The 21,121-nt window shown below is 45.0% G+C and overlaps 2 protein-coding genes and 1 pseudogene across 3 annotated transcripts in view; 1 reads left to right on the plus strand and 2 right to left on the minus strand.

Annotated features, from left to right (window-relative positions):
* The window catches only part of Nphs2 (NPHS2, podocin), a 20,818-nt gene extending 14,455 nt beyond the window's left edge, over positions 1–6,363 (plus strand). The window contains exons 4-8 of one of the 2 annotated variants that reach the window (XM_005363906.3): positions 870–952; positions 1,924–2,127; positions 3,522–3,577; positions 4,765–4,843; positions 5,774–6,363. In XM_005363906.3, the coding sequence (XP_005363963.1) occupies positions 870–952; positions 1,924–2,127; positions 3,522–3,577; positions 4,765–4,843; positions 5,774–6,052 (701 nt within the window). In that variant the 3' untranslated portion in view covers positions 6,053–6,363. The remainder of the gene's footprint in view (positions 1–869; positions 953–1,923; positions 2,128–3,521; positions 3,578–4,764; positions 4,844–5,773) is intronic. The other variant, XM_013352501.2, reaches the window with a different exon arrangement.
* Positions 6,364–8,870: 2,507 nt separating this feature from the next.
* LOC101980556 lies at positions 8,871–10,287 on the minus strand (annotated as a pseudogene).
* Positions 10,288–13,052: 2,765 nt separating this feature from the next.
* Positions 13,053–21,121, minus strand: part of Axdnd1 (axonemal dynein light chain domain containing 1) — an 85,054-nt gene continuing 76,985 nt past the window's right edge. Inside the window, exons 22-25 of the mRNA XM_005363907.2 lie at positions 19,074–19,178; positions 15,959–16,041; positions 14,623–14,894; positions 13,053–13,358 (exon numbers count right to left, since the gene is read on the minus strand). Of these exons, the coding sequence (XP_005363964.1) occupies positions 13,291–13,358; positions 14,623–14,894; positions 15,959–16,041; positions 19,074–19,178 (528 nt within the window). The 3' untranslated portion in view covers positions 13,053–13,290. The remainder of the gene's footprint in view (positions 13,359–14,622; positions 14,895–15,958; positions 16,042–19,073; positions 19,179–21,121) is intronic.

The following is a 21,121-nucleotide window of genomic DNA, read 5'->3' on the forward strand; positions in this document are numbered from 1 at the left end:
GAGAGAGAGAGAGAGAGAGAGAGAGAGAGAGAGAGAGAGAGAGAGAGAGAGAGAGAGAGCGCGCGCCCAGGCCTGGCATGGACTTTTGAAACCTCAAGGTCCACCCCCAGCAATGTACTCCAACAAGGCCACACCTCCTAATCCTTCTAATCATTTCAAAAAGTGCCACTCCCTGGTGACTAAGCATTTGAATATATTAGCCTATGGGGGCCATTCTTATCCAATCCAAACCACCACAGTCCCAAATCATCCAAGGGGCTTAGGAAACTTTCAGTTATCCAATCTGCAATTACTGTGTATTGAATCTGTAGATTGTCTGGGGTAATGAGCGCTAACCCACCACCACAAAGCTGCTGGCATGATATTGCTATTCTGAGATCCTGGGGTTCACATTTTCAGAAATAGCACAGAAGTTGTCAGATCCATGCTGAAGCGCTAGTACAGTCATAGTAAAACAATAGTACACAGCACCTACAAGGCTCCACTAAGGTTAATATTCATGAACATTAGGTCAATGTTCATGCGTACGACACTGTACTCACAGAGCTTGAGTCTAGAGGAGAGACAGTGTGCCAGAGATCCAGAAGGGTCCCTGTGATGTCTGAGTGACCAAGTGGTCTAGTTTTCTGAAATAGTCTGTTTATATCTGATATGCTGAGCTTAGCTTTAATAATGTATCCTGCTTTTACTTTCAAAAGTGTCACAGTCGAATAATGAATTATAAGACAATATTTAGTTCTAGTGAGCTGCCCAGTGATCTCTGGGTAATGGGGGCTAAGAGGAGCAAAGCAGCCTGGTGCCAAAAAGACCATCCCCAGCAGTCTTCACACTTGCCGTTCACCTGTTACTTTCCTCATGCCTTCTTGTAGGCCTGTTCTTTTATTTGCCATGCCTGGACACCTACCACAAGGTTGACCTCCGTCTCCAGACCTTGGAGATACCTTTTCATGAGGTGAGATGCACAGTATGCTTGCTTTTCTTGTGACATGTCCATGGTCAACCGTCCAACTCAATCCCTAGGCAGAGTAACTATGATCAAAGGTCGGAAATGTAAGCAGAGATGCGGACTACATCAGAATCGAAAGCATCATTATCAAAGTGTGTAGTCACCACAGGGAAAGGTAGTCAGCCCAGGAGCCTGGGAGCAGGAACTAGAGCAGGAGCCATGGAGGAATTCTGCTCACTGGCTTGCTCCTCCCACACACCGCAGGACCACCTTCCCGAGGTGGCACCACCCACAATGGGCTGAGCCCTCCCACATCAATCATCTCTCAAGAAAATGAACCACAGGCTTGCCCACAGGCCAGTCCTATGGAGGCATTTTCTCCATTAAGATTACTTCTTCCCAGATGACCTTAGCGTGTGTCAGGTTGACATAAAAACCACAGAGCAGATGGGGCTTTTGATGGGAATCCCCAGCTTGTCCTCTGACATCACCCCAATAAGTGTATGTGGGAGTCTTTCTGTCCTAGAACATGGCTCCCTTCCAGGAAACCCATTGGGCATCAGTCTAGGAAGGCCTTGACATAAAATCAATTGAATGTTTTCATATGAGAAAATTATCCTTGGTTTCTTCTTTTATAAAGGGATCTCTAACAAGATTTCTTTAAATTATGAGTTCTTTCATGTATTTCTTCTGAGCCTAGATTGTGTTCATGCTCTCCCCGCTCCTCTTCCTCCTCCCTCTTCTTCTTCCTCCCAGAGGCAAACATCGTTAGGCCTGACTCTTTAGTGTACTTGATAAACCTTCATGCATTAAAAAAATGTCATTTTGAATAAAGAGTCAATTCTCCCACTACGCTTTTGTTTTTCCCTACGATAGTCTTACTCCTGGAAAGGGCATTTTAAATGCACTTAGTTCCTGTCTCCCACACAGGAAGGAGTCCAGGAATCTGGCCTGCATTCCAACTTTCTTCTGCTTAGGTGGTAACCAAAGACATGTTCATAATGGAGCTAGACGCCGTCTGCTACTACCGCATGGAAAACGCCTCCCTCCTCCTGAGCAGTCTCGCTCATGTGCCCAAAGCCATCCAGTTCCTGGTGCAAACCACCATGAAGCGCCTCTTGGCACATCGGACCCTCACCGAAATTCTCCTGGAGAGGAAGAGCATTGCCCAAGATGTAAAGGTACCAAGATGAGTTTAATGATGAATTGGTCATTTGCTGAGTTTGCCACGTGCAAGGCATTTGGCCATAGATGTCCTGAGCAGTCAATGACATCATCAGTCTAGGTACAGATTCGCTTCCCTCCCTTCCCCAAGGTCATGCCCCAGAGACCTTAAGCACAAGTGAAATTCCAGCATAGTACTGGGTATTGGAAGCAGCCATAGGCAGGAATATTCTGAATTTCGCGGACTTGCCACAGTGCAGAATATTGGGATGAATCGAGAACTGGCCCAACTGTTGTGGCCTCACTCCCCCACACTCTCCACAGTCCAGCACCCCCACCTGCGTAGCGTTTGCCCACCCGCAGCTTCCACTCCTCTGGCTTCCTCTCAGCTCTTTGTTCTGCCTTCTCCCCCCAGGACAAACCTTATTTGTTCCTTGCGATGCCAGCTCATCTACGATGTATTTCTTCACATTTCTTATGCACACCTGCTTCCTCTAATTAGTTGGTCCTCTTAGGACTGCAGTGTACTGAGATTCCCACTAAGAAACGGTCGGAAGCTAAGTTTGAAACGAACATGACCCAATACGAAGGGCTCCAAACCCTGCCCCTCACCCATTTCAGAACCCAGTTCATTTTTTCTTAGCTACATTTACAACTTCAGTCACAAGGGGCAGAAAGGACTAAGACGCAGGGGGATCCTAATACCACCAGCACTGCGAAAGAGAAAGTACCCTAGAAATGTTAGCTGTTTGGCAGGCTCTGAGCCAAGACACGCTGGTTATTTAAGGAGTGAATTTAAAACAAACTGGAAAAAAAGATGTACTAGTTCCCTATCTGTGCATATGACAAATGTTCCCAAACCCAGTGGCTCGAAACAGCACAGCTTCCTGAACTCTTTCGTGGTCCTGAAGACCAGAGTACAGAATCAGCTTAACTGGGCTTAAGTCCAGGCATCACCAGGCAATTTCCTTCTGGAGGTTGAGACACAATCCAATACTTTGCCTCTCTCGGTATCTAGATCCACCTGCGTTCCTCCTCTGCCCCTGCCTCCCGACATCACAGAGCACCAGCCCCACCCCATCCCTTCATCACAACACCTCTCTCAGATGAAGACATTTGATTATATCCTTCAAGGACCTTTGATCTAGTCACATCCTACAGTTCTCTTGGGTGGCAGTCATGGGCCCTAGTGACATGAACATCTTTGAGAGCCGTTATTCAGGTTCCTACATCGTCTTTAGATCCAGTGATTATTCAATAGCACTGTGCAAGTTAAATAACTCTGTCTCAGACGCGGTGACATTGGGAAGCAGAGCCCTGTGAAAGCACCTGTTCTGAGCACAGCGGGGACAGGCTATGATTTCCACCTGGGGAGCAGGTCTCACTGGCATCTCAACTCTTCCCTCCACAGGTTGCCTTGGATTCAGTGACCTGTATTTGGGGCATCAAAGTAGAAAGAACTGAAATGTAGGTAGGAAAATAACCCAAAAGAACAGTATTTGAAAAACCATTTCAAACTCTGCAGCCACATTAATACTAGAGAAAACTGACCTGACATCTTATTGCCAAGATGAAATTGCTATGACCTCTGAGAGAACTGTATTGTAGTTTCTAATTACACACTGGGTTTTTTTTTTTTTTTTTACATAAAACAACATTTAATCATGTTTTGGAATTAGCTTAGTGGTTTTAGTCCGAACTTCACATTTCCATCACCCCCCCCCCAAACCCACAAGCAAGAACTCACTAACCCCCTCACCTTAGCCCCCAGTTCTGCTTCGGTAGCCATGCCTGTTTCTGGATATCTCACAGAAATGGAGTGACAGCATAGAGACTTTCGCATCTGCTTCCTTTCGTTTGACATAACTTTTCAAGGTTCACCCATCAGTACTCCATTCTCTGTTATGCTCCACTTTATGATCATACAGAATTTTGTTTTTACATTCCTCCCCCAGCCACTTTGGGACTGTGATGGAAAGTGCTATAATGAAATTTTAGTTCTGTGTTTTTTACGCACTATATCAGAATTGTTCTTATTAGTTCATTCCTTCTCCTCAAAATCAATTTTCTTTGATAAACTTAGATGAATTTTTCTGGCTTTTGTTTTTAATTGTACGACTCTTCCAGGTTGTTTTTCATTATTTGAATTTACATGAAATCTTAAGTGAGAAAGATGACAACAAATTGTGAGTAGAAACTATGTCCTGTGTAGCTCGAGTGTCATGGCCCCATGCAGCCTCCGCAGTGGCCGTACCTGTACTTGGCACAGACCTCGAATGTGTTCTTCCCTGCTTATCTTCCATGTCACAACTCTAGGGACAGCTCTATCTTCTCATCTAGAATTTACTATTCAGGGCTGGAGAGATGGCTTGGTGGTTTTGAGAACTGTCTGCTCTTCCAGAGGACCTGGGTTCGATTCTCAGCCCCACCAGTCAGATCACAACTGTCTATACCCCCAGCTGCCCTCCCTGGCCTCCACGAGTGATAGGCATGCATGTGGTGCACAGACATACATGTAGGCAAAATACTAATACACATAAACTATGTCTTTAAACTTAAAAACAAGTTGCTATTTGTGGAACAACAGTAGGAAAGTCTGTGAGAATGCCCTGGTGCACGGTCAGGGCGCACACCTATGCTGTCTTCTTTTTCAGTAAGGATGTGAGGCTGCCAGCTGGTCTTCAGCACTCTCTGGCTGTGGAAGCTGAGGCTCAAAGACAGGCCAAAGTGCGGGTGAGCCATTCCTGAGCACTCCATCCTCCCACCCCTGCCTCTGAAGAGCATCTTCAGATGAAGAGCAGACCCAGCGAAGGCCTGTTGGTGGAGAATGTCTCCCCTGCGCTCTCCCACATTGGTCTGGGAACTGAGCAGAATCTGGCTGTACCCCAGTACTGTTGACAGAGTGTATACAGCACTGATCTTGCAGTATCTCAACCTCCCCCCAAATTTCCTGCTAACATGTCCCCCTCCTTTTCTTCCACCCTCTCTCCTTAAAATCTCCCCTTGCCGTCCTTCCTCTCTTGTGCTGGGATTGTTCCTGGAAGGCCGAGGCCCTGTCGCCCCCAGGATAATGGAGGGATGAAAAGAGGCAGATTCCTTTCAACTAACTGAGTGCATGAAGAAAAAGACTCTAATCACACAGAAGAATCAGTAACAAAAGACTCCATGAGAGGGAGGGGGAAGAGGAAGGAGGCCTTTTGGGGTACAATGGCATCTGGGTCTCTGAGCCAGTTACCAGTGCCTAACGTTTAGTGGCATCTGTGAGACAGGGTCCAAGAGCTTTCACTTCTGAAATGCTTACCCATTCTTTTGTGACCATGTTATAATTCCATGTCTGTCACCAGAACTCAGACCAACTTGTCCTCCGTACAACAAGCAAGATCCTCCTAAGTTTTCAAGCCTCCCACACATTAACAATACACTTCATGTATCCTTGTCATGACCTGTAACAAAATCCACCTTCAATTTTGATTGCTAGTTTAATCTGTTCCCTCTCGTCACAATCCGTCAGAGAGAAACTGAGTCTAGTGCCCCAGTTTAACAGTGCCTGCCACGGAGATGTGTGGTACTTGCTTTCTGGGTCACACTCAATGGCAAGCACTTAAAACCCTCATGAAATAAAGAAGCACGATCACATTGCTTTTCTCCGTATATGTTCTGTAGATGATTGCTGCAGAAGGGGAAAGGGCTGCTTCGGAATCCCTGAGGATGGCGGCCGAGATTCTGTCAGGCACCCCAGCTGCTGCTCAGCTTCGATACCTGCACACTCTGCAGTCACTGTCCACAGAGAAGCCATCCACTGTGGTTCTGCCTTTACCGTTTGACATGCTAAACCTCCTGTCTTCCCCCAGCAACAGAACACAAGGGAGCATCAACTACCCAAGTTCTTCCAGACCTGTTGAACCACTAAACCCCAAAAAGAAGGACTCTCCTATGTTATAGGGGTGAATGGGCAAAACACAATGTGAATCTGCCATAGAAAACCAAATCCCCGAGTGAGGCATTCAGTCCTTCCTGCCCTTGTTTGGTGGGCAAATAGAAGGCATTTCGTGTGTGTCACAAGATGGCCACGTGGATGAGAGCACAGTGAAATGGCAGTGGCTCAGAAGGCATCTAGCTCGTCGTCGTAATTACAGGAAAGAGACGTAGACTTTTGACTGTCTGTTTGGTTCAAGTTTGATCTCTGAAGACCTAGTTCAGATATCTTCCCCTGCGTCTTACCTGTCCTGTCACAGGCTCTCTGCAGACCCCACAACCCTTTCTGTGAGCCCCTGTCAATGTGCTCATCACACCGAGTGCTGAGCTGTGCTTTCAATGCAGTTCTTCCCCATTCCGGCACCCCTCAGAACTCCCACTCAGCCTGCTGCTGTCACTTAACCTGTCAAGCCTGCAATTCCAGACTCTCCCAGAAAATAGTCCAAAGGCATAAAAGCTCCTTGGGTCAGGTCTGTCATGGCAACAGCCCTATTTCCTCAGTCCCAACTCTCTTCTAGTTTAATTTGTATTTATGATAAATATTCCAACAACAGAAACTTCAAGGAGAAATGGTTTCTTTTAGCTCACGAGTCCAGGTTACAGTCTGTCAGTAGGGAAATTAAGGCAGGAACCTGAAGCAGCTCCTAGTCATAAGTGGAGATGCAGGCAGGAACCTGAAGCAACTGGTCATATCCCACTCACGTGCAGAAAGAAATGAGTACAGGATGTTTAATTGCTTGAGTTCAGCTCCGTTTATCCACTCATCCAGTTCAGGGCTTCCCTCCTAGGGAATGGTGTCACCTGCTGCGGGCTGGATCTTCCTACACTGATTAATGCCAGGGTCCAGCCTCTGCTTGGGTTCAGGACCTGAAGTGGGGAAGGGACATCGGCACAAGGAAAACTTCTGACCACCAGGTGGATTGCTCTCAAGTGGTCCAGAATAGCTCAGGCCTTCTTTGTTTATACTTAAACAAAGTTTTTTTTTAACCTGGGTTACATGAACAGCTTTATTATTGGCTTCTACTTTTAACTTTAAGAAACACATCACAAAATCATGCGCATTATGAAAGCCCCCATTGTTCCCCTTTATGCTTCACCAAATACACCTTCCCATCCTGCATAACCTTATTCTAGACAGAGTTCAGTGTTTTCCAGGCTTAGCTAAATATGGAGCCAGACACATCCTGCTCTCCCAGCACTTACTCCAGCTGGCAGCTACTTGCGGTTACAAAGTTAAAAGGTAATAGACATAGGTGCAATGCTTTAAGGGCAACAATATTCAAACCAGACAACTTTTTCGTGTCTGCAAGATATATCCTTATGCAGCTCCTTTTTCTCCAAGAGGGTCTGATGACTCTCCCTGTAAAAGGCAGACTTTGGCAAGCCCTCTTTCCCTTTCTCACTACACCGTACTTCTTCCTGTGTGTGGTAAAGATGGATCTATCACCCCACATTTTGCATTGTATTCTTCCCATTGGAGCATACCACATCCTGCCATTGATTCTATGCTTGGTGTCCAGGGAACGTACTCTCAACAGGCGGCACTCTGTGTATTTCCAAGGTCTTTTCCCTGTTCTGTATATGCATGCCTTTCTCTCCTTCCAGAACTGTGAGGCATGGCTAATGTTCCAAGTGTTGCTTTCTCTTACGTAATTAACTATTTCTGTTGAGTCAGAAAAGTTCCAGGATTGGGAGTTGTGGTTAGAAATTCCAGATAAGAGATTTGAAAAGCATTAGTCCTCTTTTGAATCTTAGGGGAACATATCTGAGAAAGGAGAGAATTTTCAGGGAAAATTACAGCTATTGTATGTGTGACTGAGAAAAAGTAAAACTAAAACCACCCAAAGAATCACCAGCATAATGAGAGAGAAAAGAGCCTGCAAGCTGCATGAATTTTGCAAATTCCTATGCTGTCTCATAGACTGCTGGTCCTTGTCAAGTATGAGTCCGTTTCCACACATACCTTGCTCCACAGAAACCCATTGAACAGGCAGTCATATGCTGATCCGAGACTAGGCTGCACAGCTCCCGACAGATTCCCTTAAAACAGTCCCTTACAGTCATGGTCACAAAACAATCTAATGAAGATAATTCCTCATTAATTTTGCTTGGATTATTCTAGGTTATTTCAAGTTGGAAAACAAAGCTATTCATCATATCTACATAGTAATACCCTGTCTCAAAGCCAACAACAAAAATAGTCACTTGTGCCAACGTTTCAAAAAGTAACTAAGGCCTAGAGCAGTGGTTCTCAATCTTCCTAATGCTACAGCCCTTTAATACAGTTCCTCATGTAGTGGTGACCCCCAGCCATAAAATTATTTTTGTTATTACTTCATAACCATTTTGCTGTTGTGAATTATAATGTCAATAACTGTTTTCTGATGGTCTTAGGTGACCGCAGGTTATAGAGGTTATAGAGAAATGGTTCTTATGTATGGTTACCTAACCCTAATGCCTTCCAACTTTAGCTCCTACTTGTATTCTGTTTGTGACACTTGTTTCAGACACAGGCATACTTCAGACATTTTTATATCAACTGTCATGTACAGTGTACTTCAACGTATACAACTATGTGTTGGAGAATTCCCTTACTGGAAAGAAGTTATGCTGATAATCAGCCAGGAGCATGTGTCAGGATGCTATCCTTTGTGTGATACAGATCTTGTGGATATCAGAGTCACTACTGACAGTAGGGAATGGTAGGGCACAGAAAGGACAGCTATGGGCACTTTCATACTTTGCATTATAAAGACACACTGTACCCTGTACTGTATTTTTTTAATAAAAAAATTGTATTTACTTAGAAGCATTCAGAATGTCAACAAAACAGCTGCAATTTTTTTGCAATTACAGAGTGGTATTCAGTTAACAGAACAACAATTATCTTCGTATAAGCTGCATCAGAGACAACTGAAGATGAAAAAAACCAAAAACAAAACAAAACAAAAAACTTCCGTCCCCATATATAACTAATTTGTGCTGTGCACCAACAAGAACCTGCTTTAAATTTCCATGCCAATTTACAGCCCCCAGACTGTACCAGGCAAGGTTAGTGGCTATTGAAAATACCACTAGGACAGGGCTATCTAAAGACACATTCGGTAGTGTGTTAACTATACAAAAAAAGACACTGTACAGTTTAAAAACAAATCTTACACAGCCTTACATTTCAATTTTTTTCATTAAAAGGAGTGAGTTGTGTACAGGGGGGTTAAATGCTTTATAGACAAGAAAAAAAACCGCTAAAACCAACTTATTCACCATCATCATCTTCTTCATCTTCGTCTCCCTCTTCTTCCTCCTCCTCTTCGTCTTCTTCATCATCTTCCTCTTCCTTCTTTTTCTTGCTCTTTTCCGCCTTGACCACCCCCTTTTTCGCTGCATCGGGTTTTCCTTTAGCTCTGTAAGCAGCAATATCCTTTTCGTACTTCTCCTTCAGCTTGGCAGCCTTCTTTTCCTAGGGCTGCTTGTCATCTGCAGCAGTGTTGTTCCACATCTCTCCCAGTTTCTTTGCAACATCCCCAATGGATAAGCCACGGTGTTCTCCTTTGATTTTGGGGCGATACTCAGAACAGAACAAGAAGAAGGCCGAAGGAGGCCTCTTGGGTGCATTGGGGTCCTTGAACTTCTTTTTGGTCTCCCCTTTGGGGGGGATGTAGGTTTTCATTTCTCTTTCATAACGAGCCTTGTCAGCCTTGGCCATGTCTTCAAATTTCCCCTTTTCTTTAGCAGACATGGTCTTCCACTTTTCTGAGCACTTCTTGGAGAACTCTGAGAAGTTGACAGAAGCATCCGGGTGCTTCTTCTTGTGTTCCTCCCGGCAGGTTTGCACAAAGAATGCATATGAGGACATTTTGCCTCTCGGCTTCTTAGAATCTCCTTTGCCCATGTTTAGTTGATTTTCGTCCGCGAGGCACAGAGTCGCCCAGTGCCCATCCGGCTCTCGCTTGCCCCGGCACTGTCTCTATGGAGCTCAATGTACTGCCTACCCTGTACTGTAGAAAGGAATCTGGACATGCATAGCACGGGTAGCATATGTACCCTGCTAACGGTCTGTTCAGTTAACCACCCTTCCATAGCCCAGGTGCTCCTGGAAAACACTCTCGACACCAACACACTAACTTAGAGTTTCAAGAAGCGTGGGAACCCAAACATCTACAGAATGAGGGGGAAATACAAGGAATGACAGCAAGAGAAGCACAGACATCTACCATGAGTCTCAAAAATGTCACTGACCTCCTGACCAGAGGGGTGAAACTGAGTCTAGTATGATTGGCTGACAGCCTCTGTCCCCCACCCCACCATCTCCTCTTCTCCCTGTATAATCTGTTAGAGATAAGATTGAAGATGGGTCTGAGATTTCAATCTGCTGTCATCTCAGATTGCTTGCTCACTGAATAAAGTACAGTTTTACAGTTTAAATCTTGTTTCTCTGTTGACTTTCATGACAGGCAACATAAACCAACTTCCATTTTCCCCCTAGGAAGTGGTGAGCTATGGAAGGCTAAGCCTAGCTGGAGGAAGTGGGTAGGTGAGGTCATGCCTTTGAGAGGTATATTTTATCCCTGGCCCCTTCCAGTTACTCCCAGCACCTATTCACCTTGATATGAGTAGTTTCTACCATATGCTTCCACCACCATGGTATTCTACCTCACCTCAAGCCCAAGGAGACCAGCCAGCCCTGGAATGAAACCATTATCCAAAAAACAAACAAAACCTTTCTTTCTGTTAAGACATTTTTCTCAATCATTTGTCATAGCCACAAGGCAGCCAATCAGTTTCTTCTCTACTAGAGATGAGGTCAGCTTGGCTGTGTCTGGCATCTGACTGTCTGCCTTTACACAAGGGGCCTCAACAGCCAGACGCCAGGGATGAACAACAAAGAGTTCTTCCCTCTACAATGCGTGAGAGACCCAAGAAAGTACAGCAAGGTCTGAAAGGCTGCAAAACTTCCCACAAAACATTTAGCTGTCAACTTGATACATCTAGAGTTTCCCAAGAAGAAAGTCTACACCAAGAGATTACCCAGATCAGTCTGGCCTGCGTATATGTCTGTGTATATGACTTCATTGCCCAGTCCACTGTGGGCAGGTGGCCCTTCGCTAGAGAAGAAAGCTAGCTAAGCGTAAAAGTCAATGAGAGCCAGCAAGCAGCATTCCTCCATGGTTTCTCCTTCAAATTCTTGACTGGCTTCCTGCCATAATTTCCCTTGATGATAGACTCTGAAATGGGAGTGAAAGCCGAAATAAGCCCTGCTCCATCCCACCCTCCCCCCCTTTTAGTCATTGTTTTATCACAACAGAAAAGAATCTCGAACAGCATCTGTGGTATATCTGTGGTACAGTCTTTGACCATGAGATAGACACCCTCTCTTTTGGGAACCCGAGACACTGACATAATAAGGCAAAGATGAAAGAAATGACTGGAATTTGTTACACAGTGTTCTGGGGTGAGAGGGTAAAACAATGATTACACCAGAGATCTCCCAATGGTGCTGTGGTCACCAGTCTCATCCTAGTTTCTAAAGATTTCAATTACTTGAGCTCCCCCAAATCCTAGCAATAAATTATCCTGCAAAAGTAGATTTCTGTGACTTATAACCAACTCATAAAGTTCCAGATACAAAAGATCCCATTATAATCAGGGTGGCAGTAGATATACCTGATGGGGTTGATATGATTTGACATTCTAAGGGCCAGCCTTGTTGTTGCTGTTTTGGGGTTATTTATTTTGTTTTGTTTTTGTTTTGTTTTTGGTTTATTCGAGACAGGGTTTCTCTGTAGCTTTTGGGTCTGATCGCCTATTCTGGAACTCATTCTGTAGACCAGGATGGCCTCAAACTCACTGAAATCCACCTGCTTCTGCCTCCCAAGTGCTGGGATTAAAGGTGTGCACCACCACTTCCTGGTTATGACAAGGTTCTTGTGTTCAAAGATAGGATCTACTAATTTGTATGGGAATGCCCATTCATTCCTATGGAATAGAAAATTAATAAAAATTAATCTAGAATTATGCAGAACTGAAAAGCCCCAGATTTGCTGGTGTCATCAAGGGATGTCTTTCAGAAGAAGGAAAGCAGGGCTCTGGGCTAGCAGGTGGAAGCTATAAGCAACAGCTTTGGCTTTGGCCATCAGTTGGGCCATGAACACACCCAACTGTCTGAAGAATTTCATGTATTCTTTCTTATAAGCACAAAGTATAATTGACCCTTTCCAGTAGGCATGGGTAACTCCTAAGCAATGTTGATCCCATCCCTCATACTCTTCTGGTGGCCAGATTGGGGACTCTGGAGTCAGTGGGTTTCTGAGGATGAACAATCAGACAAAAGTCTGAAAGTCTAGGAGAGAAAGCCAAAGGGACAGTAGTCATATGGAACAAAACAATACAGACATCTTCCCAGCGATGACCAAGCCCGAGAGATACGCAAACCCAAGCAGGCCAGAGGCCATGTAGTAAGGAGCCCCACAGAGCGACAGCCTCAGTATCCATTTGTCATTCACAGCGTGAGTTTACAGGAAAGACCATCTTCCGTGCCTGTATAGACTCGGGGACATAGAAAGTACAAATGGATGAGGTTGTCAAAGAAAGAACACAGAGACTCTGGGGAGCCTCCAGCAACACAGAAAGCCATGGAAGCCATGGCTGGGCAGTCAGGCACGGATTCTGACACCATCCAGATCTGTGGAATCAGGAAGGCTGATAACCTTCCTGAGGCTCAGTCTCATTTTCTGAGAAACAGGATTAAGAGCCTCTCCCCCCACCTAGCTAGAGGATTGTTAGGACCAGAGAGATCATAGGGTGCCTGAAATCAGGAAACTCAAATCTGTGGCTGCAATCTAAGTGGCTGAGCAGGACCCTCTCTGCTGAGTCAAACACTTCCTGCTTCCTTCCACCCAAGCTGAGTTGCTGCAGCATTTTCTTCATAGAGACGAACACTTTTCACAGAACTCTCGGGAAAGCAACTGAAGAGGCCTGCACACTTTTGCATAGAATGTTTTTAATCTGGCAAGTAAACTCACATATGAATCCTTATGGCCTCTGCCATGCTTCTAAAGAAACATCTTGGCTTGAATAGCATGGCTTTTCTAATGGCTGTTGCTAGGGAGTCTGTTCGTGTGAGCTGTGTTGCCAACTCCACAGCTCAGCAGTATCTCCGCATGCTCAGGGGCATGGCCACTGTGACCCCTAGGCTCTTAAGGAAGCTATTTGGGTTTGGGCTTAGGTTTAGTTCGGCTTCCAGGCCTAGAAGGATCATCCTTGGACTGTGCTTCTAAAAAGACAAAACCAGAATATTGTTAGTGACTGGTGTCTTATATGCACTAAAGGCTCTTAACTCTAAAAGCTAGTTTTTAATTCAATTTGACCTGAGTAAGTCCAATCCAACTAGTCACCCTAAATTGGTTATTGAGATTCAGAAAGTTTCCCAATATTTATGTGTTGCCAGCTAACTCCTTGATTTCTAGGTCCTGGGATAAAGGATTCTATAGGCAAGTAACGAAGAAGGGAACGTTCAAACAGAGTGAGTTCCGTATTCTCCTCTGTTCACTCCCACATCCCTCTGCCATCTCCTGCCCTTGCTCTCCAGCCTCCCACACACACCATATGAGATGTACCTTGGGGATGGGGACAAGGAGACCTCTGGTCATCAAGCCTGCTCTCCCTAGAATGGACATTAAAGGGAAGGTGACAGAGGCTGTCTTAAGGATTCAGCTGGAGAGGTTGGGTGTCATCTCCACCTTTGTTTGCAGGCTGTACTGAGGGGGGGAGGGTACGTGCTATGGTGTACTTGTGGGAGTGAGAAGACAGTTTTGTACAGTCTCTCTCCTCTCTCTCTCTCTCTCTCTCTAGCTTATCATGAGTTCTAGGGACTGAAATTGAGTCATTAGTATTGTGCCTAAGTGGTTTTAGACACTGAGCCATCTTGCCTGTCATAGTTACTTATTTTTAAGATGGTGTCTTGTTTTTGCCCAGACTGGTGTCAAATTCATGAGATCAAAGCAATGTTCTAGCCTCAGCCTCCTGAGTATCTGGGACACAGGTACACACCACAATGTCCAAATCATTTCTTCAGAATGAAATTATTAGAAGCAAATGCAAGCTTTAAAGGAATGGTCAGATTTTACAGATGTTTTCTCATAAGTATATTTGTAAAACTCTATTGCTTCTTCTTTGTATGTGAGTGGTATATACATGTTTGTGCAGTATATGTATATGTGTAGGGTGCAAGCATGCATGTGTGAGTGGTGTACACATGTTTGTGGGTACATGCATAGGGAGCACTTACCTGTGCATGTGTGGAGGCCAAAGGCTGATACCAGGTGTCACCCTCTGTCACTCTCCATTTATTTTTTAAAACTTTAGTATTTTGTGTGTATGTTGTGTGCACATGCCCACATGGTGGGATGCACACACGTGTATTGTGTTTGTGTGTGTGGAACTTTCCCATGATAAATGAATAAATATAGAGCTCGTGCTCTTCTAGAATGCTGTGGTGCAGTCCAGTCTTCTTCAGAAAATGCAGAAGGCCGTCTCACCTTTCTTTGCATGCTTTGGGGATTTTTTTCCTTCTCTGCGTTCCTCTCCTTCTTGGCTCCCCTCTTTTTGTTCAGATTCCTCTTCCTCTTCCTCCTCCTCCTCTTCTCCCTCCTTGTGGCTTTCTATTCTTACACGTGAGTCCTTTCTAACTTTCTTGGTCATTTCTTCTAATTCCTTCTCCAGATCTCTGTTTTTTATGAGAGTGTGATGGAGCTTCTCATTCACCTCGTCAAACTTCTCCTCTGCCTGTCTGGCTCTGCTGTCAATCTGTCTGATGAGGACGAAGTTCAGGGAAACACAACAGAACAGAGAAGGGTGAAAATATATCCTTCTTTTACACAGAAACTCGTGTGAAAACTGTCGTGGGAGAAGATGAAATCAAGAGAAACGGGGACATCAGTGGTGAATGGAGAATCAAGGGCCTAGGGGTTACCCCAGGTGACAGCTAAAGTTACACTGTCACTTAAGAATACAACATAGCACTGGATGGTGGTGACACACGCCTTTAATCCTATCACTTGGAAGACAGAGGCAGATGGATCTCAGTGGATCTCAAGACCACCCTGGTCTACAAAGCAAATTCCTGGACCAGCCAGGGCTGTTATCCAGAGAAACCCTGTCAAAAAAAAAAAATAGAATGTAGTTCTCAATTCTTAGTGAGATCTGACTTTGCTATATTTGAATTCCCCATTAATAGCCAGAGAATCTTCATCAGTAGTTCATTTTAGTTTCACATTATTGATAGAACTCAGCAAAACCCGATAATGTCCCTTCTTTTCTAACACCTCTAAAAACAGAATTTACAATCAAGAAAACCAGTTTGACATTGTGCTTTATACTTACGAGAGTACATTTAGGACTGGGGAGAGGGCTCCGTGAGTAAAAGTACTGCTGCCAAGCCTGACTACCTGAGTTCAGTCCCTGAACTCACACAGATATAGACACAAGCACACATACACACAATCATCAGCCATGTTAACTGTTGTCCTTCCAACCCTGGGTGGTATAACCTTCTTTCCCAAGCACAATGCTTTCTCCCACTTCCATTCTTTTCCTTAAGTCTTCTCCTAAAAATCCACCGACTTGGATCACTACTCGTTCCTTTCCTGACAAATGTACACATTGCAAATCTCCGCACCAGCTCCCATCCCCATGGTGGCTTAAGAAGGGGCTTTCTTTCCACAGCAGTGGAGTTCACTGCCTCTAGACAAAGATTTTCAGTTGCTCATCAGACCAAAACCAGCAGGACAAAGGAAAGCTAGGACTTGTGGATTGTCAGCCAAGCTCCCGGCCTACAGTCTTCATCCTCTTACCGTCATGGTACCTCATACTTACATAAGCTTCTCCTGCATGTGCTCAATTACAGTCATTACTTCAAGGTACTTAGGCTCCAATACATCTTTGCTAGCTGGTTCTCGCTGACAAAGAAAATATCTGAGTGACTGAACTGAGAGTCCCAATAGTTAATAGTCTGTTTTCAAGAACTATCTAGAATATTCTTTTCTATTGCTCATATTTATCTAGTAGATGATTATTCATAAGCATAACATCCAAAAGACCAGACATTGTCTGCAACCAAATAGCACAGCAAATTCTAAATTATTCATACTGCATGCAGATGTGATAGACATTAGTGTAGAAAAAGGTAGGAGAAACAGTAATAAAAGGAAATGTGGAAATGCTTTAAGTAAACATGTTTCTCTAATGAATCAAATTAAAGAAAGTAACTCACAGTTATTAATAATTTTCTGCTAATAATTTCACTTCACATATATCATTGTCATTCCTTAGGGATGACATAATTGTTTAAAAGTATAAATCGTGCTGGGCAGAGAAAATGTAGGCTTAGGGTTTGAATACTGATTTAGAAGCAGCAAAGCAGGCCACTGCCTGGAGCACATCGTATCCGTGGTTCCTTTTGCTCTTCCACCCAAGTGTATGACAGAAATAAACATGGACGCATGGCTCGTAAAGGCGCATTGGACTCTTCTTGCCTGTGCCCGTACACTGTACCTTTAGGCTGGTCTCTGTCTGAGACCTTCTACCTTCGGCATTTGGGCTCACTCTTCCCAGCTTTCCAAAGGGGATTTGGACTGAACTTTAGGCCTGAAGGGCCTCTGAAAAGGTACGGGTCCAGACCTGCCTCCTGTGGATGCAGCTTCCTGCACCCGACTCCCTGCCAGACTTTGTGCCCTGTCTGTTTAGGACATACCTTTCTGGAGCCAGGTACTTTAAGGGCCCTTTCCTATCATTGTTATAAATCTACAAATTAGTCTCTCTCTTTTGTTTTGGTTTTTTTGTTTGTTTGTTTGTTTTTGTTTGTTTGTCCTGTTTTTGGAGACAGGATTTCTCAGTGAAGCCCTAGCTGTCCTGGAACCCCAGTGTAGACCAGGCTGGCCTTGAACTCACAGAGATCTGCCTACCTCTACCTCCCAAGTGCTAGGATTAAAGGTGTGTACCACCACCACCCTGCAACTCACTGCTCTTAATATTTATTCCTAGGGTATATAGTATTACAATATGAAAATTTATACCAGTCCTTGAGCCCAAATAATGGACAAGGGGAGAATTCTAATCTTGGGTTGAGAATATTGCTGAGCCCAAGTCTGTCTCCAATTTGCCTTTCTAAGGGTACTCATACGATACAGCAAAACTCATGATATGCTTGTAGCTCTATGGGCAGTAGGGACCCAAGAATTTAAGATGACCGTTCGGCAGCCTGCTTCTGTGTGCTGCTTGCTGGCTAGAGTCGCTGTGCTCCAGGCAGCCCTATTCCTACAGCTGAGCACATGCATTAAGACAGTGTAGCTGTCTGGTAGTGCCTGCCGAATTTAAAGCGTCCGTCTCTTCCCCATAACTGCAACCTTAGAGTCTGAGCTGACTGCTCTGTAATGAGATGCTGGAATGATTGTGATATGGTGAGGGTCCCGGATGTTGCTAAAGGCTCTCAGAATTGATGGAACTGAACCACCCCTGGAAGCAAGAGTAACCTTTCCCAGGGAGGAGAAGCAGGTAGTGCTGCTTAGTGGGTCTGAAACGTCCCCTCAAAGGGCATACACTAAAGGCCTCGTTCCCAGGTGATGAAGTATAGGACAGATGGAGATTTTAGGGGCCAGTCTCACTGGTGGCATGCCTTACAGGGTATACTTAAGCATCTTTTCTCTTCCTCATCCTCCTTTTCTTTCCTCTCTCCCATCTGCGCTCTCTCTCTCTCTCTCTCTCTCTCTCTCTCTCTCTCTCTCTCTGTGTGTGTGTGTGTGTCGCACCACCACAGCACTGGCACATTGAAGCTGAGTGACAATGGGCTGAAGCCAGGAGCCAATCAAATCTTTCTTCCTTTCAGTTGGCCTTCTCAGGCATTGTGTCACAGGGATAAAAGCTGACTAAGACAGGTAGCATCCCAGAGCTGTGAGGTCCATTCTAACTGGTTTTCTGCTTTGCCCACAAGCTACAGACTTCTAGCTCCCCTCTGCTTCCTGCCCGACTCCAAAGCTGGATCCCGACATCTCCTCTGATGGAACAGCAGTGTTTTTACTTCAGGGAAACAAGTTCAAGGAAGAACAGCTTTGCCTAGGACTGGCGGTTCTGCATTTTCTTTTTAAAGAACTTGCCTTATATCTCTGTGTTCTGTTTGTGCTGCCACTTCTTAAATCTGCCTCAGTGGTGATGACAGATGCCAAGAATTATTTCAGAAACTTCTTACAGGACTCCACTCAGGAAAATGTGCTTATAATCCCCCATGTACTCCTTGCCCCGGCTGTGCCCTACAACGACTTCTCTGAGTTCTTTCCACCATTGGTGGGGTTTATTGCCTAAAAGGTCCTTGGATAAACTCACTGTGAATCCTCTCTACTCTAGGCCTGACCTCCACCTACATGCTCTAAGTACCATCCTCCACCAGGCTGACATAGCTCCTCAGTCCCGGGTACAGCCACCTAGGCGTATGACTCACACCTCCTAACAACTGAAAGACTCCTGATTTGAGGGTTGAGAAATTTGATAACATACGTTGATTCCTCTCTCCCAACCCAGAAAAATACACACATGGACATGCACATAAAGTGTAGCAGCAAATTTCAGGAGACTGATGGGATGAGCCCCCCACAGACTCCAAAAGCAATGTGTTCTGCAGTGCCATAGAAGCCCATCAAGAGCTGACCTCATTCTACCACGGTCCTAGAATGAGTTTTCTATGGAGACACAGAGAAGGGAATGAGTGGGGTTGTTTTTTTTTTTTGTTGTTGTTTTGTTTTGTTTTTGTAAAGTCAATATGGAAAAATAAGAGTCTTCTAAAGCTTGTGCTAGAAGAAGAAAAAAAAAACTCTGCAAAATATACTAAGCCGGAGCCACCTGAGAGGAAATAAAGGCACTAAAAGTTAGACCCATAATGTTTTCAAAGAACATTAAGGAGTAGCTTTTAAGATTTCCTAGTTGAGTTTTACTTACATACCCAGGATGAAAATATATCTTCTTCAAACAGAGGTTTGCAATGAATATTTTCATCTCTCCCAATGTATCGAATGGTTTGTTCATTTTCTGTAGAAACTGAAGGTTCCTAGAGCATGGAAAAACCATGGACTTGTTAGCCAGATGACATGTGTCACACAGCAGAGCAAGTCACCCAGAGACCTGTCTCAACCTTAGGATTCCATTTGTCTCCATCGCATAGACAATGTTTGAAGGCCTGCTCCAAACATAGGCAAAGTGGGGATGGGGGTGGGGACAGGAGAAAATGGTTATGATCAAAACAAAGAGCTGCATCCAGCCCTTGAAAACTGTGACGGCTATTCTTGGTTGTCAACTTGACCCCATCTGGAATCAGCTAATACCCAATACATCTGTGATGGGATTTTGTTGATTAAATCATTTGAATTAGGAAGACCCAGGGTTTTTTTTTTAACATTTTTTATTTATTTTTTGTGTCTTTTATATCATGCATCTCGATCCCATTCATTTCCCTGTCCCTTTATATCTGCCCTCTGCCCTTGAAACACACTCCCAAAATAGAATAAAATTTAAGAGAAAAGAAGAAAAAAGAAAAGAAAAAAAGGGAAATCTCATCACAGAAGCTGTAGTGTGATACACTGAGTCACACAATAAACCCTTTTATTTATACATCTTTACTTGCAAATGTTCATTGCAAAGAGTCATTGGTCTGGTTCAAGGCCTGTGGTTTTTGCTGCAGTATTGATGGATCCTCACTGGGCCTCTTGAGTGCTGCAGTTGGTGAGGGGGCAGGGCAGCTCTCCCACTCTTATGACTGCTCAGCCATCTCTCCTACCCACCACAGGAGGCAGGGTCTGGTGAGGCATCTCTCCCCTTCCCATACCACCACATGGCAGATGAGGGCAGGGCCAGATCTCCTGCACTCATGTACGTTCTCCAGATAGTTCACTGGTACCCTGGCAATAGGGGCTGTGCTGCCCAGGTAGATACAGGGCCTGTTCTCCCAAGGGCTGTAGCTGGTGACGGGCAGGAGCAGTTCTCCCACCTGCCTCAGGCACAGAGGGGCAGAGAGCAGGGCATCTCTCCTCTGTCCATGCCGCCATATGGCAGATGAGCGGCAGGACCAGATATCTCATGCTCATGTTCGGGGGCAGTTCACCCACAGCACCCCACACCCCCCCCCATAAACAGGGTCAACTCTACTGTGCTGCCCAGACAAGTGTTGTAGCTAATAAAGGGGAGGGTCAGCTCCTTGGTCAACTGGAGGTGGTAGGGGTGAAGGGGAGGAGGTACCAGCTACACCCCTCTCACCCCTCAGGGCTGGCTCACCCACACCCTATCTACAGGGTTATCTCTACCATGCTATCTAGGCAAGGTGCAGGGCCTGTTCTCCTGAGCGCAGCAGCTGGTGAGGGGCTGCTACAGGTGGTGAGGGGAGGAGGGGAGGTATCCTTCCCTCACCCACACCACCACATGGAACACGAAAAGGCCACAACCTGCTCTCCTATTCTCAAGCCTTCAGAGCCTGCTCTAATCTGGGCCACACCTTCTCAGGTAGCCTATATAAAGGACATGGAAGAAGCAAGTTTCTCTCTTTGCCTGTTTGCTCTTGCTCTTGCTAGCAAGTCCATTCCTTGGCCAGTATTAGAGCCTCCTTCTTCAGGATTCCAGGGAATACTGAAGACCAGTTGAGACATGACTGGACTACTACTGAACTCTTGGATCTCCCACTGGTAGATGCCCATTGTTGGAACACAGACAATAAGCCATTCTAATAAGTCTCATATATATATGAACATACACATAAAGTGTAGCAGCAAATTTCAGAAGGCTGATGGAATGAGCCCACCATAGACTCCTAAGTAATGTGTTCTGCAGCGAAATAGAAGCCCATCAAGGGCTGACCTAAGTCCACCATGCCCTAGAATGAACTTTCTATGGAGACATAGAAAAGAGAATGAGAAGGGTTTTTTTATAAAGTCAAGATGGGCCGGGCGATGGTGGCGCACGCCTTTAATCCCAGCACTCGGGAGGCAGAGGCAGGTGGATCTC

This window comes from Microtus ochrogaster, assembly GCF_000317375.1.
Source record: "Microtus ochrogaster isolate Prairie Vole_2 chromosome 6 unlocalized genomic scaffold, MicOch1.0 chr6_random_2, whole genome shotgun sequence".
NCBI lineage: Eukaryota > Metazoa > Chordata > Mammalia > Rodentia > Cricetidae > Microtus > Microtus ochrogaster.